The 17356-nt window shown below is 47.6% G+C and overlaps 1 protein-coding gene across 1 annotated transcript; it reads left to right on the top strand.

Moving 5' to 3' along the window:
- Positions 1-5950: 5950 nt before the first annotated feature.
- On the top strand, positions 5951-9904 carry LOC129846105 (piggyBac transposable element-derived protein 4-like). Its single transcript, XM_055914097.1, has 2 exons — positions 5951-7563; positions 8098-9904. The coding sequence occupies exons 1-2, from the start codon at positions 6612-6614 to the stop codon at positions 9123-9125; spliced, it is 1980 nt and encodes a 659-aa protein (XP_055770072.1). The 5' UTR covers positions 5951-6611; the 3' UTR covers positions 9126-9904.
- The last annotated feature ends 7452 nt before the right edge of the window (positions 9905-17356 follow it).

Here is a 17356-nt window from a genome sequence, read left to right as displayed (position 1 = left end):
GTCATGCACCTGTTGGACACAACATCTTGGACATACGGGTTTGGTTAACAAACAGTCTTCTCCTGTCATGCACCTGTTGGACACAACATCTTGGACATACGGGTTTGGTTAACAAACAGTCTTCTCCTGTCATGCACCTGTTGGACACAACATCTTGGACATACGGGTTTGGTTAACAAACATTTTACTGTGTTCTATCTGATTATAACTTCAACTTCTATGCAAACTTGTTAGCTAGAAAATATTTTTTTTCATTAGTTTATTATCCAATAGGCCATAATATAATAAAGAATGTAGATGTGACTGGTCTGTCATAAAATAGTAGAGACAGTAGATCTAGCTGGTCTGTCATAAAATAGTAGAGCCAATAGATCTAGCTGGTCTGCCATAACATAATTGAGACGGTAGATCTAGCTTGTCTGTCATAATATAAAAGCGATAATAGATCTATCTGGTCTGTCATAATATAATATAAGTAGTAGATCTAGCTGCTGTCCTAAAATAATTGAGACAGTAGATCCAGCAGCTCTATCATAATATATTAGAGACTGTAGATGTAGCTGGTCTGTCATAAAGTAGTAGAGATAGTAAATATAGCTGGTCTTTCGTGAAATAATTGAGACATTAGATCTAGCTTTTCTGCCATAATATAATTGAGACAGTAGATCTAGCTGGTCTGTGATATTATTAGTGAGGCAATAGATCTAGCTGGTCTGTCCTAATATAATAGAGACAGTAGATCCTGCTGGTCTGCCGTAATATAATAGAGACAGTAGATCTAGCTGGTCTTTCGTCGTATAATAGAGACAGTGGATCTAGCTGGTCTTTAATAAAAAAATTAAAAACAGTAGATGTAGCTGGACTGTCCTAATATAATAGAGTTAATATATCTAAATGGTCTGTCATAATATAATATACGCAGTAGATCTAGCTCGTCTGTCATAAAATAATTGAGACAGTAGATCGAGCTGGTCTGCCACAAAATAATTGAGAGAGTTTAATGTGACGGAGTTAGGTTTGGAAGTACAGGAGACAATTCTTAACCTCACAGCACCTATAACTGATGTGGGGTGGGCTCATACCAGCAAAGGACACATACGACAGAAACGACCAAAAAGGGTGGTCAGGAAATTGCTCCCCGGGGTTATTGGTCAAACCAGTTCGAGTTAGTCATCAGAGGAGAGTTATAGGAGGAGTTTCAGGAGGAGTTTTGACCAGGATGGGAGTTTAGTTGGATGCTATTGGCATCGTCAGGGAAGTTACAGATTAATACAAAAATATGGATCAAATAGGTGAAGACTTGACCACTACATTATATTGATGGTTGACAATAAAAATAAATATGGATTGGATTAATGACATCTATTATAAGGAACAGAGATTTGTTAATGAGAATGGGGATGCAGTAAAGAGTTCTCTGAGCAATTATCCGCCACCTCCCTCATGGCCTGGTAAAATAGATTGACTCTCGATATGAAAATTGACAGAAAAGGGCAGGGTATGTAGAATGATTGGGATTCATTGCTGTAGGTTTATTTTTTAAATAACAGACGGATCAGTGACCAAGGTCCTGGCAGAGAACTCTGGGGTGGATAATGCTCTTACAAATTGATTTGACAGTAGGTTTGGGATATGGAAAATTGTCATGTTCACTGTGTTGTGGGCCACTTTCACCTGTATGAGTGTTTTGGTTCTGTGTGAATGCTGTTTGATTCTGGGTGTGAAAGGTCTCATTTCCAGGACTCTGGAGAAATCGATGACACTACAGATGATGAAATACGTGCTCTGAACAGTGGAAAGAGGAATACTGGTTCCCAGACAGAGGATGATCCGGCTACTTTGAGACATTTTTAAATATTTAGGTCCCTTCTTGTTTTTATGTTTAGACTGTTTTTTTTTAATGAAGATTATAACGAAAATTCTGACAAAAAGAGTTATGAATCTGATGCACCATCAACCAGAGCTGTGGACTTGGAACAGTCAATGTAAATACATATATTGTTTTTTTGTGTGGTTGATTTTGAGTATAATGGATAAATCGAATGTAAATACATGTATTGTTTTGGTATATTTTTGTATAAAATTACTGTTTACATATAGTGTTTGATATGTCAGGATGAATTATTTAGTCATTAAGGGTGGATTGTTAGAATATTTTATCAAGGGTTAAGATAAATGATTAAATAATTCTACCCAGAAACTTAAGAGCATCGAGGGGGCGCCGAGAGGCAGGGGCTGGGACAGGCGGTAGCTCGCCTCGCGGCGGACCGCCAGCTTGATCCCGAGATCCAACTACGAGCTTTTTAACTGCAGCAACTTTAACCTCTCTTGGGTACGTGAGACGTTAGCGTCCCACCTTTTCAACAGCCAGTGAAACTGCTGGACGCCAAATTCAAATATAGAAATACTCATTATAAAAATTTAGAAAACAAAACATATTTTACATAGGTTTAAAGATTAACTTCTTGTGAATCCAACCACGGTGTCAGAATAAAAAAATGATTTATGTCGAAAGCATACCTTACGATTATTTGAGAACATAGCACAGCAGACAAATCATTACAAACAGTAACCAGCCAAGTAGAAGAGTTACACAAGTCAGAAATAGAGAAATAATTAATCCCTTACCTTTGATGATCTTCATATGGTTGCACTGTCAACAGACATTCATTTTCTCAATAAATGGTATTTTTGTTCGATAGTCTCTTTATCTCTCTCGGTCGCGCGCATGAAAAAGCTCTGTGACACTTTAGGGTTCACTCATTCAGACTGCTCTTACTTCCTAATTTTTCAGAATACAAGCCTGAAACAATGTCTAATGACTGTTGACATCTAAGGGAAGGCATAGGAACTGCAATTTGAGTCCTAAGTCAATGTATACTGTAATGGCATTGAATAGAAAACTACTGTAAAGGATTTCCTCTTCGTCTGAGGAGGAGTAGCAAGGATCGGACCAATGTGCAGCGTGGTAAGTGTCCATAATGAAATATTTAATAACTCAACAGAACACTGAACAAATAACAAAAGTACAAACAAACAACCGAAACAGTCCCGTATGGTGCCAACACTAACACAGGAAACAACCACCCACAAAACACAATAGAAAACAGGCTACTTAATATGGCTCCCAATCAGAGACAACGACTGACACCTGCCTCTGATTGAGAACCATACTAGGCCAAACACATAGAAATATAACAACAGAACAAAACATCTCACAGACATAATTCAAACAGTTTTAGAAACTTTAGAGTGTTTTCTATCCAATACTAATAATAATATGCAAATATTAGGAACTATGACTGAGGAGCAGGCCGTTTGATATGGGCACCTTTCATCCAAGCTACTCAATACTGCCACTTCAGCCATAAGAAGTTAACCATTGGGATTATTTGTTAGGGAGGGGTTAGAAAGGAATGTCTGTGTGTGTGCTTAAAGAAAACTCTGTGGATCATTACACTATGTTTGAACCGACCCAGCTATAACTCTGTGAAGATAAGAGGAGACAGGGAGAGCCCCCCTCCAGGTTTTCCATATCTGGGGGGGGGGGGGGGGGGGGGGGGCTGGAACTGTCAGCTAAGGGGTAATAAACTGGTAAAAGGCTTCAGGAGATAATCCAGGTTAGTGTGTATGTATGTGAGTTAGTAAAAGAAGGGATAAAAAGAAAATGTTTTGTATATGCATGTCAGAGTACTCTCGAGAATAAACACTATTGATTAATTTGGACATGAGTCTATGTCTATTTTATGCAAATAAGGATCTTACAAATTCTTATAAATGGACAGAGTGTTTGCTTTGTATAATTAAATAGGTTAATGAACATATAGGAAATAAATTCCTTCAACACTAACCAATACAGTAATGGACAGGGCATATTGATATTAGGGAGAGGCATGCGTAGACCAGTGATCATAGGGGGTCCAGTGAGTTGTTGCGCTGGCTGGAGACACGGCGATTCAGACAGCTAGCAGACCGGGGCTAGCAAGCTAGCAGAAGGGCCTTAGAGGGACGTTGCGACGGAGGAAAGTCTGATTTAGACTCCGCGTGCGGTGACGTCGATAGACCAGTCGTGATGGATTAGTAGGGTTCCGAGTAGCAGAGGGGTCCAAGTCCAATTGGCAAAATAGGTATAGTGGCCCAAGAAATTGGCCGATGGATCTATTCAGCTAACAGTCCAATATGCTCTAGACAGCTAGCGGGCCGCGGCTAGCAGATGGGCATTCAGGGGACGTCGCGACGTAGGGGCCAGTTGAGTACCCCTTCGAGCAGGTTACGTCTTAGTCCAGTCGTGAAGGATCGGCGGGGTTCCGTGCCCCGTACCGGCAATAGAAGGGGTCCGGGTATTGTAGCCCAGGAGTGGCTGATGGGCCTCTTCAGCTAGCCGGGAGAATGGGCCTAGCAGGGGCTAGCTCCAGGCTAATTGGTGCTTGCTTCGGGACAGACGTTAGCCAGGAGTAGTCACTCGGATTTCATTGAGTTAGCTGTGATGATCCAGGTGAAAAGGTTCAGAGCTTGTGGTAGGAATCCAGGGACATGGAGAGAAAATAGGTCCGGTATGCTCTGATGTGAGTGGCGTTGTACAAACTAGCGAGAGCTTTCCGAGCTAAAGGTTAGCTGATGACCGCTAGCAGTGGTTAGCTGACTACTAGCTAGTAGCTAGTAGCTAGTGAGCTGACTAGCTTCCGTTGGGGGATTCTGGTTCCGAGGTAAATAAAAATACTTTTGAAAAAACAGATCCACAGCACATTGGGTGAGGCGGGTTGCAGGAGAGTGTTCTGAAGTTGAGGTTTAGAATAAATATATAAAAAGATATGAGAAGAAAAATATATAAAAAGATATATACATGGGACACGACAAGACGAAGGACAAAGACGTCTGACTGCTACGTCATCTTAGATATTACCGTTCCAGTTTTATCAACTGTCCGAGTGGCTGGTTTCATATGATCCCACAGGTGAAGAAGTCGGATGTGGAGGTCAGGAGCTTACACGTGGTCTGCAGTGTGAGTCAGGTTGGACTTACTGACAAATTCTCTGAAACGTCATTGGTGGCGGCTTATGGTAGAGAAATGTACATTACATTTTCTGGCAACAGCTGAGTCAACAGTTGAGGAACAATGGGAAAGTAATTCTGCTTTGGTAGTTAATACATTTGTAACCGCACTTTTGAGAAAATGTCTCTTAAATGTTTTCGTACACCTAATGGAGAGCTCTTCTTTGTCTACACCCATTCAGCATCGTTCACACCCTCTTAACCCTCCCGTTGTCTCGGCGGGTCAGAGCGACCCCGGGCAGTTCCGAGTTGATTGCCCGTGTCTGTGTGTGGGTCGGAGTGACCCCGGCAGCGTTAGCAAGGTGTATGTTGTAACCCTCCTGCCCCTGTGTGGGCGGGGTCATAGTGACGTCAGAGGGGTCAGAGTGACCCCGGCGGCGTTAGCAAGGTGTATGTTGTAACCCTCCTGCCCCTGCCCCTGTGTGGGCGGGGTCATAGTGACGTCAGAGGGGTCAGAGTGACCCTCGGCAGCGTCACCTGTCGCTTCCCCCGTGTCTGTGTGGGTCAGAGAGACCCCGGCAGGCCGGGGTCACAGTGACCCAACACCACCACCTGCTGGATACTAGTAAAAGGTCCTGCCCCAAAATTGACATTCTCAACATTCCGGGCAAGGGCCTGTGTCGAATACGGCGTGTCTGCCCCCAAACGGGCCCTTGGGCCCCGTGTGAGTTTGGATATCGAATCTAAAAACGCCCCCTACAAACTACTTTCCCTTGGTTGTGGAAATTGTGCCTTTCGGGTATGGCTGTTGTTAGACAACCTTCCCCTTGCCTCGGCGGGACAGAGTGACCACCGGCCAGCGTTACGAGTCGATTCCCAGTGTCTGTGTGGGTTAGAGAGACCCCGGCAGCGTGTAGCAAGGTGTATGTTGTAACCCTCCTACCTCTGTCTGGGCCGGGTCACAGTGACCCGAGCCCTGTTGTAAGCCCTGCGTTATGAGTTGTTCCCCTCTGTTCCGGGGGCCTGGGGTCAGAGAGACCCCGGCGGCGTTAGCAAGGTGTATGTTGTAAACCCTCCCCTCCTACCCCTGTCTGAGCCGGGTCGGAGTGACCCGGGGCCTGCGTTAGGAGTTGTTCCCCTCTGTCTGGGCCGGGTCGGAGTGACCCCGGCAGGGACCAGTTGTCCCCACCAACTCTGTGCACGACCTCGGTGCTATCACGCGGTTAGTCCTGCCGAGCGTCCCGGATGGGACCCAAGGGGCCAAGGGGCCGAAGGGGCGAAGGGCCGAAGGGCCGAAGGAGCAGGCAGGGCCGACCACGCGCCTCGTCCATTCGCGTGCCTCGTCCCATTCACGTGGCCACCGTAAGCAGGGCGTAGAGAGGCTACTAATATTGTCAGGAAGAAGAAGAAGAAGAAGAAGAAGACGAAGAAGAAGAAGAGGACGACGACGAGGACGACGACGAGGAGGAATACGACCCCGCCGAGCGTGAGCCCTCCGCCTACGACAGTAAGCAGGGCGTAGAGAGCCTACTAATATTGTCAGGAAGAAGAAGAAGAACAAGAACAAGAACAACAACAACAAGAACAACAACAACAACAACAACAACAAGAAGAACAAGATGAGGACGATGATGAGGACGACGACGAGGACGACGGCGACGAGGAATACGACCCCGTCGAGCGTGTTGCCTCCGCCTACGACGCCTCGCAGTCCCGGTTTCAGCGCGGCTCAGGTCCTGGAACAGATATCCTCCAGCGTCGACCAAGAAGACGAAGAAGACTACTGCGATTCCGAAGAGGAGGACGTTTCGGAAGATGAAGACGGTGAGGAATACAACCCCGAGCGCGACGCGGACGACTACGGAGACGACTCGGCCTCGCGGTCGAGCTCCTCTTCGGAGGAAGATCCGGAGGAAGAGCCGGAGGAAGAGCCGGAGGGAGACGCGGCCGCTGCCCGAGAGCGAGACAGAGAGCCAGACAGAGCCAGAGAGCCAGAGCGAGAAAGGGAGACGTTGCTGTCGAAAAACGGCAAAATCAAATGGTCCTCCGCGGCCTATCGCGGCCCGGACCGACCCCGCGCCATCCGCCAGCCCTGCCCCGCCGTGACGCCGGGCCCCACGGCCTACGCCGCGTCGCGAGCGCTCGACATCGAGTCCGCCTTCCGGCTGTTTGTCACACCGGCGATAGAAAGGATCATCGTGGACATGACCAATCTGCAGGGGGTGAGAAAATACGGCGACGGCTGGCGACCCATGGACTCCACCGACCTGCGCGCCTACGTAGGGCTGCTGATCCTAGCCGGCGTCTACAGGTCCCGAGGCGAGGCCGCGGCCAGCCTGTGGGACGCCGAGAGCGGCAGGACCGTGTTCCGCGCCACCATGCCGCTCAAGGCGTTTCACAAGTACTCGAGGCTGCTGCGATTCGACGACCGCCAGTCGAGACCCGCGAGACTCGCCACCGACAGACTGGCGGCCGTGAGAGAGGTGTGGGACCTGTGGGAGGAGCGGCTGCAGGCCCTCTACAACCCGGGGCCCGAAGTGACGGTGGACGAACAACTGGTCCCGTTCAGAGGTACCGTCTATGCATCTGTGTACGTACGCGTAGCGTAGAGAGCACGGGCAGTCTATGTATCTGTGTACGTACGCGTAGCGTAGAGAGCACGGCCAGTCTATGTATCTGTGTTTGTACGCGTGGCGTAGAGAGCACGGGCAGTCTATGTATCTGTGCATAGAGAGCGGTAGCAGTCAATGTATCTGCGTTTGTACGCGTGGCGTAGAGAGCACGGGCAGTCTATGTATCTGTGTTTGTACGCGTGGCGTAGAGAGCACGGGCAGTCTATGTATCTGTGCATAGAGAGCGGTAGCAGTCAATGTATCTGTGTATGTACGTGTAGTAGCACGGGCAGCGGTAGCAATCGGCAGTAGTAGCAATGGGCAGCAGTAGCAATGGGCAGTGGCACGGGTGGCGGCGGTGGCGGCTGCGTGTAACGTAAACGCAGTGCGCCCCGATGGTGAGCCTGTAACGATGACGCTGCTGCTAATCTCCTGCTAATCTCCTCTCCCTCTCCTCTCCCTCTCCTCTCCCTCCCCTCTCCCTCGCCTCAAGGACGCTGTCCTTTCCGACAGTACATTCCCAGCAAGCCGGCCAAATACGGCATCAAGTCGTGGGTGGCCTGCGACGCCAAGTCCAGCTACGCTTGGAAGATGCAAGTGTACACCGGCAAGGCGGCCGGCGGATGCCCCGAGAAGAACCAGGGCGCGCGCGTCGTCCTCGATCTGACCGAGGGACTGCCGGACGGTCACAACGTCACGTGTGACAATTTCTTCACCTCCTACGAACTCGGGCAGCGGCTCCTCGAGAGGAACCTCACCATGGTGGGCACGGTGCGAAAGAACAAGCCCGAGCTCCCTCCCGCGCTGCTCCAGTCCAAGGGCAGACAGGTCTCGTCCTCCAGGTTCGCCTTCACGACCACCGCCACTCTAGTGTCCTACCTGGCAAAGAGAAATAAGAACGTGCTGCTTCTGAGCACGCGGCACGCGGAGCCCGACGTCAGCGATCGCCGAGACCGGAAGCCGGCCCTCATCCTAGACTACAACTGCAACAAGGGCGGCGTGGACAACCTAGACAAGGTGGTCGGGACCTACAGCTGCAGACGGATGACCGCCCGCTGGCCCCTGGTCATCTTCCACAACATCCTCGACGTGTCCTCCTACAACGCCTTTGTCATATGGCGAGAGATCAACCCCGACTGGATGCCCGGGAAGCGGAACAAGAGGAGGGTGTTCCTGGAGCAGCTCGGAAAGGCGCTCGTGAAGCCCTTGATCCAAAGAAGGCAGCGTCTCCCCCGCACCGAAGCCTCGTCCGCACTTGTCAAAGTCATACGGGGCGAGCGTGTATCCGCCGAGGCTCGTCCGCAGGCCCGCGAGCGAGCCGCCGGCCCGGCCGCCGCCGCCGCCCCGGCCGCCCCGCTGGGGGCGAGTAAGAGGAAGAGGTGTCAGGTCTGCCCACCCAAGAAGGACGCCAAGACACACACAGCGTGCTGCAGGTGTAAGAAATACATCTGCAAAGGCTGTTCACACCCATACTGTCACACTTGTGCCCACTGGGCCTTTAGCCAAGACGGGACAGAGTGACCCCGGGGGGGGGACACTGTGTGCTAGGCATAATAGAAGGACAACGGGAGGGTTATGTAACAACAACCATACCCAAAAGGCACAATATCCACAACCAAGGGAAGGTAGTGCAGGAGGGGGGGCGTTTTTAGAATCAATACCCAAACTCACACGGGGCCCAAGGGCAGTACGGGGGACAGCCTGTCACTTCGCACACAGGGCCCTTGGCCGTAATGTTGAATCTGTGAGTGTCCACCACAACCTCTCAGTTATCCAAAACTTTATGTTGTATCCTGTCTGTGGAATTTGGAGGCTGTGACAATAGATCCAGCTTTCAGTAGTGTAGCAAACCACGTATCAGTTATCCAACACTTGATGTTCTAGCCAACGCACTAATACAGGGAAGTACTTATAAGTCAGTTTGGGTTGTTACAAGAGTTTACATTTATCAACACTGGGGAAGAGGTATCAGCTATAACAAGTAGGACTATTATGGGTAACCTGTTCATCTTCGTTGCAACAATCCACTTGTCTCTATGTATGCATCTGTACGAAAAGCACAGTGTAATCAGTGATGGACCTGTGCTTGAAGAAGACTACCTGGGTGTGGATGGGGGACTTGACCTTGACGGAGAATATCGTGGTATGGATGGGGGACCTGAGTTCTGAATCTGACACTGCTCCGAGAAAGTATGGGGGAGATGTAATTATCCTAACAGTTGAAATGTTATATTGTATTCATTTGGTACTATGGTGATGTGGACCTCTTTTATCAATAAAGTACAGTTGGTAACACTTGACAGTTGCTTGTCTGAGCATACTTTATTTTTTACTTGCATTCAACAGCATTATAAACTATAACAAGGCTACCCAAGCCCTCACAGTGAGCAAGCCTGGAAGCCTTATAGGCTCCTGCGGCTTCTGTCAAGCTCTGTGTGTTTGATGAGGCTTTCCTTAGGCCCGCCCTATCATGACTCAGTCAGCAAGCATGGAAGCCTTATAGGCTCCTGCGGCTTCTGTTAAGCTCTGTGTGATTGATGACGCTTTCCTTAGGCCCGCCCTATTATGACTCAGTCAGCAAGCATGGAAGCCTTATAGGCTCCTGTGGCTTCTGTTAAGCTCTGTGTGATTGATGACGCTTTCCTTAGGCCCGCCCTATCATGGCTCAGTCTGCAGAACTGTGGGTCTTTGACAATAGGGGCCAAAGCGATATATTAATGACCATACTGACGTCTCTCAGGAAGCAGAACAGAGTGTACAATGGCACATGGGAAATCAGAGTCTTTCTATACACTCAGATATTGTAATACAGCAAAGGAGAATGACAGTAGCGACGACTCGGACATTGACTTTGTTAGTGGCAGCACATGCAGAGAGCTGCAGTTCAACCCTGTTACAGTTGAAGATGCCCAGCTGCTGTGCACTAGGCTGAAGGTGCAGTGCAAGAAGAGGTCTCTCAGTCATACTGCGTCTGGTGTGTTAGGTGCTCCGTGTAAGAATGTGAAAATAAAAGGTGACGGAAATTGTTTCTTCAGAGCGGTCAGTGAAGCACTGTGTGGTACAGAGGAGTACCATGAGCCAATTCGAAATGCGGTGGTGCAGCAGCTACAGAGCAAACAACATATGTATAGGACCATCCTGAGAGTGTGTTACCGTTCAGTGTCAGAGTACATTACGGAGTCCAACATGAATTGTTTAGGTAGTTGGGCGACCGAAGTGGAGATTCAAGCAGCTGCAGACATGTTGGGGGTAAGCATATATACATACTATACCAACCGTTGGATTGAATACAGATCTAATGGTTTAGAGGTGTCTAAGCAGGGCATATATTTGGAGAATAGTCGGAACCATTACGAGACAGTCGTTTGTGTCAAGAGGCCTCAGACTCAGTCTTGTTACGGTTACTGCCAGGGTTATGAGATTGGGAACAGCCATATACCACAAGCAGTTAGGTCCTCAGGCTCCAAATCATCTGATTCCGAAAGCAGTTCGGGAGCGGACATGGCAGGTGACTACGAGGATTGGATGTGTGATGATTATCAGGACAATTGTCAAGAGGACTATACCCATAACCGAGATACTCCCGGTGCTGACATGGAGGATACCAGAGACCAAGAGGCTGAAACCAGTCCCCGTTCAACCGATAGTCTTGTGGACTACGACATTTACGATTCCGAGGAGTCAGACTACGAGGTCCACACCCAAGACGTCGACAGTGAACAGCTCTACAGTGAACAGGTTGACGACGAAGAGGTGGTCTACTGTGAAGAGGTCTATGGTGAAGAGGTTGACACCGGCGCTGTCGTGGAATGTGAAGAAGTCGATGATGACGAGGTGGTGGACTGTGACGACGTGTACGATGAAGAGGTTTACGACGACGAGGTGGTGGACTGTGAAGACGTGTACGATGAAGAGGTTGACGATGGCGAGGTGGTGGACAGCAACGAAGACTACAGCGAAGAGGGTGGCGAGTTACAGGTTTACTGTGAAGATGGTCACGACTCGATTCCAGCTGTGGAAGATTCGAGAAAGCAACATTCGATGGAAAGCATGCTTAGTTGGTCTATACTGAACACATCATGGCATTCCTTCCTAGAATGGCTGGGGGAGCGCTGGTGGGGATCAGTCTCTAAAGAGCAGATTATCACATTCATGGATACATCTAACAGTCGCAAAGGGGACATTGTCGTCGCAGCACACTTCGGTGGCATGCAAGGAGGAGTGTGTTCGATTATGGTGAAGACACAGGATTCAGTCATGACCTTTACTGTTGTTATTAGTCGAGGCAGGTACATCTGTACCGATATGGTACAAGGTCTATTTTCAACTCCTATTGACATTATGAAAGTTCTGGTGCGTAAACTGGGAGAAGGACACTTGCTACGTAGACCCAGGTGGATGGCTCATGACCCCAAATACTTTGCTATGACACAAATTGTGGACGAGCTGCGTTATATTGTAAAGCTGATAAAAGGCTCATGGTGGGGAGCTGCATTCCTCAGTTTGGAAATGTCCCCACCACATGGTAAAGTGATAGAGCTTCTACGAATGAGGACAAACAAGCACACCAACCCAGCTGCCGCAATCCATTATATGAATGAGGACAGTTTGGGATACCTGTTTGATATTGTAACTGCCAAGGGAAAGAGATTCAAGGTGACGTTTGATAACTTGGGGTTTACGATTGGGACAGGTGTACACTTTCCATATATCACATCTATTCTTTCCCGCATCTGCTGCCTTGAAGATGCAACCTTTGTTGCCCGACCAAAGAACCACATCTTTGGGGATGAAGGCCTGGAACGTCACCCAGGTGTCACAGATGCCAGACACAATGTCTAGAGTAGGAAAGATATAGGTGGAGAGCATATGTAATCACTGTCATATCGCTTGGTAAATGTGCCATTACAAAGTGCTTGTGGTGTATTATTCAATGTCCATATCCTTCTGTGAATAAAGACAATAATATCCTGAGCAAGAATACCAGGTCACATTTATTTACAGAGTACATAACATTTACATACATCCATACCAAAAGTAGGACATAGTGGCAGCTCAAAAATGAATAAAATGGGTTCAGTGTAGTTAGATCTCAACACATTGCAACCTAGTCATCTCCATCATCATAATCTCCATCCGCATCAGCTCCATCCTCATCATCGGCCATATACTTGAGCGAAAGAGACATAACCACATTACCAACAAGTCATACACACAAGCAAAAGTGTCATCACAGTATACACTACCATATCTACCATTTCATCTTCTGCATTGTTCAACTGGGGAAGAGGAGGTAATGCTAGGTGAGGTTGAGGCCGGTTGACGACTTCTGGGGGCAACAGTGGAGGAGCTTGTTCCAAGACAAGGTTCCTAGGTCCCTCATCGTCAGACGATAGTATGTAATCACTCTCCTGAATGTGTATTAAAGACATGGGAAATGTATCACTTATACATGGTATACTTTACAACAGTGAATGAAAGGACATCAAACCGAGTACCTACAGAACGGGTCAGGATTATGGTAGATACCTGTGGAATAGAGACGAGTGTTAGAATCAGTACAAGTTAAATGCCTGTGATGAGTATGGTCTATGAAAGAGGTGTCTATAGAGTATGATATAACATGCGTCTCTCCTACCAGGCTCAGCTCGCTATTGTCAGTTTCTATACCACTCTCCTCTGACATGATTAGAGGTCGGAAATGCACAATTGCCTGAGGTAAGGAGATATAGGTCCATGATTAGCTGTTAAATGCGACAGTTGCAGTAGGTGTCACAGTTAAACACCTTTTCATGAGTGGGTTAAGTTACGGGTTAGGTGTGGTTGTACAGAGGTGAAAGCTGTTCGTAAGGCTGCATGTGATCATAATCATGATGAGCAACTAGCCACGTCTCTAGCAACAACAGTTAGAAAACATAAGGCCCTTTCCTGGGGTTGGTGAGAGTGTGCGGCTTTGGGGTATGGTTCCACTTTTCCTACTATTTACAATGGCTGAATCACAAGAACTATGATACCAATTACATACACATAGCAAAATAGGTAAGTGGTTGGAAGATGGCCTATATGGGGAGAAGACAATTCGACTCACTCCGTGTCGCTAAGCAAAGGAAATATGGCAACTGGCCTCTATTGAACAGATCCTGGCTTCCACTGGTAGAATGGCTGGGTGAGAGGTGGTGGGGCTCCGTCTCTAAAGAGCAGCTAATGTCATCCCTAAATAGACCCGAAGTTACTGTAGGAGCTATTGCCATCACGGCCTACTTTGGTGACATGCAGGGAGGAGTGTGTTCCTGTATGGTGAAGAGCACTGACAATACTCTCATCCCATTTGATATACACGTCACCCAAGGCTATTACAAATGCACTGAGTTCCTAGACTGGGACAGAGGTGACCCTGTTCAGCTAATAACCGATGTGCTTAAAGCAGTCCCAAGCGGTTACTTGATGGCTAGACCAAGAGACATACCTGATGAACAGAACAATTGGTCTGGCAAATGTGTAGTGGAAGGGATGCGTGAAATGATACAGCTACTAGAGGGTGCATGGTGGGGACATTCGACGGGCAGTTCCCCAATGTCATCAAATCACATTGAAGTTATACAGGACCTAAAAAAGATGGAAGATGAATACCCCAAGCCAGCTGCAGCGATCTGTTACATGGATGAAGAGGAATATGGATACCTCTTCGAAATTGTAACAGCAAAAGGACAACCATACAAGGTCACGTTTGATAAGTCTGGGTTTGTGCTTGATACAGATATACACTTTAACTCAATGACAAGTTTGCTGAACCATATGACAACGGTTGTAAAGGTTTCCTTTGTACCAAGACCCCTTTCTACAACACAGGACCTGTGCATGAGCAAGATGGATGTAACAGGAGGGAGAAGGAGGGGACCAGTGGAGTCAAGTGGAGGCCTACCCAGTCTCAAACGTTCCATACAGACTAGCCCGTATGACCAGAGGTATAGGCCATGACCATTGTATTACTGTACATCTCAATTAATATTTGTGACAGTATATGTGTCAATGTAATATACATTACATATCATTGTTTTGACATGCAATCAATAAAGTGTATCACCAGTCATGTCAGAGCCTTGTTCTTTTTATTCACATACATTACAAAGAGCAGTACCGTTGCAACTACACATGTTTCACAAAGTCATTATAGCTGGGCTATCCACCCGGTACTGCTTCATCCAACCGTGTCTGTGCTATCCAAAAGGGCTCCATTCATGCCACAATGCCTTGGTTATTCATCCTTGGCCTGTTACTCAACCACTTGCGTGCATCCAACCTTGTCTCTAAATCCACACATTATCTATTCATCCAAGCTAAGGTGTTTAGCTACTCATCTACCACTCATCATACAGTGGCTGTTGTGTCCACACAGGCTTACTTTCTCCAGCCCTGTCTTGTGTATCTCCCCACCACCTGGGCAAGTCTCTACTTGTTTATCCAGCCCTTGGGCACTCGTCCAACTGTTTCTGTCCTGTCCACACAGGCTTACTTTCTCCAGCCCTGTCTTGTGTATCTCCCCACCACCTGGGCAAGTCTCTACTTGTTTATCCAGACCTTGGGCACTCGTCCAACTGTTTCTGTGCTGTCCACACAGGCTTACTTTCTCCATCCCTGTCTGTTTATCTTTCCGTCACCTGGGCACTCATCCAACCTTGTCTGTGCTGTCCACACAGGCTTACTTTCTCCATCCCTGTCTGTTTATCTTCCCGTCACCTAGGCAACAGCTCTACTTGTTTATCCAGCCCTGGGCACTCATCCAACCTTGTCTGTGATGTCCACACAGGCTCATCCAACCTTGTCTGTGCTGTCCACACATGCTCATCCAACCTTGTCTGTGCTGTCCACACCGGCTTACTTTCTCCATCCCTGTCTGTTTATCTTCCCGTCACCTGGGCACTCATCCAACCTTGTCTATGCTGTCCACACAGCCTCATCCAACCCTGTCTATGCTGTACACACAGGCTTACTTTCTCCAGCCCTGTCTGTTTATCTTCCCTTCACCTAGGCAACGGCTCTATTTGTTTATCCAGCTCTGGGCACTCGTCCAACTGTTTCTGTGCTGTCCACACAGGCTTACTTTCTCCATCCCTGTCTGTTTATCTTTCCATCACCTGGGCACTCATCCAACCTTGTCTGTGATGTCCACACAGGCTCATCCAACCTTGTCTGTGCTGTCCACACATGCTCATCCAACCTTGTCTGTGCTGTCCACACAAGCTTACTTTCTCCATCCCTGTCTGTTTATCTTCCCGTCACCTGGGCACTCATCCAACCTTGTCTATGCTGTCCACACAGCCTCATCCAACCCTGTCTATGCTGTACACACAGGCTTACTTTCTCCAGCCCTGTCTGTTTATCTTCCCTTCACCTAGGCAACGGCTCTATTTGTTTATCCAGCTCTGGGCACTCGTCCAACTGTTTCTGTGCTGTCCAACTCTCTGTGTTTACCCAACCGAGCATTACAGGGAGGCAGTTAAATAGCAAGGTCTGTTCTTAGGATCTGTTAACAGTTTGCCTCTCTCAGCACTGGGGAAGAAATATCAAGTGTGCATTCGAAATGACTGGGATGGAAGTGACCTATGGAAACTGGCCTCTATTGGACAGATCATGGCTTTCATTTGTAGAGTCACTGGGTGACCACTGGTGGGGTTCCGTATCTGAGGAACAAATGATATCTTTCCTCAATAGACCCGAGGTGAAGGTGGGAGCTTTTGCCATAGCGGACTACCGTGGAGCGGAGCCCGGAGGAGTGTGTTCATGTATGATGAAGACAGGGGATTGTGACATTATCTCATTCGCCATATATGTCACTGGAGGCCGTTACAAATGCACCGACTTCCTAGAGTGGGAATACAGTCAACCAGCAAAAATTATAGAAGACATGATTGCAAATTACCCAGGAGGGTACCTGATGGCTAGACCTAGAGCCATACCTGGTGGTCAAAGCAAGGGGACTTGCATACGTGTAGTGGAAGAGATGCATACTATGATACAGTTACTAAAGAGTGCATGGTGGGGACTGTCTCTTGGGCAGTCGCCAAATGGTAGGTCCCCAGGGTCAAGTGAGCACACTGCCTTGTTAAACAGTCTAAAGAGTATGCAAAGTGAAAACTTCAACCCTGCTGCTGCAGTATGTTACATGGATGAACATCGCTCTGGATACCTCTTTGACATTGTAACAGGGAAAGGAAAGGTATACAAAATCATGTTCCATGGGTCTGGCTTTCGATGTGGGACCAATCTACACTTCTACACCATAGGAGAGTTGATTGACTACATGAGAGGGGCTAGGAATGTAACTTTTGTGCCACGACCTTCCCCCTAATGTGAGGGGAGACAATGACAAGGATGGAGTAGGATCGAAGGACACAAGAGGGTTCGATATTCTCAGCACAAGGCTATGGATATGAATAGTGAACTCTTTTCATAACATACTCTGTAAGATATTATACAATGTTACAGCTAGAGTGTACTTTTTCTTGAAATGAATAAACCAAATCAATGGTGTCTTTTGCCTTTATTCAATATATTTGTGAAACATTACTGTATAACATAGTCCTCCTGCACATATCACGCAATTGTTGTTAACCCATACATGTTGCCCCATAGTAAAAGTTATACCAATCCCTTAAAGACATATGGTTATTCAACATAAACTTCAACTGGGTTCTCCTGATCAACACCTCGGTGCTTAACTGTGTGACAGTAGAAAGACTGTCAATGTCTTC

This window comes from Salvelinus fontinalis, unplaced genomic scaffold, assembly GCF_029448725.1.
Source record: "Salvelinus fontinalis isolate EN_2023a unplaced genomic scaffold, ASM2944872v1 scaffold_0458, whole genome shotgun sequence".
Lineage (NCBI taxonomy): Eukaryota > Metazoa > Chordata > Actinopteri > Salmoniformes > Salmonidae > Salvelinus > Salvelinus fontinalis.
Note: the sequence above shows the minus strand (reverse complement) of the source record. Positions and strands in the feature narration are given on the sequence as shown.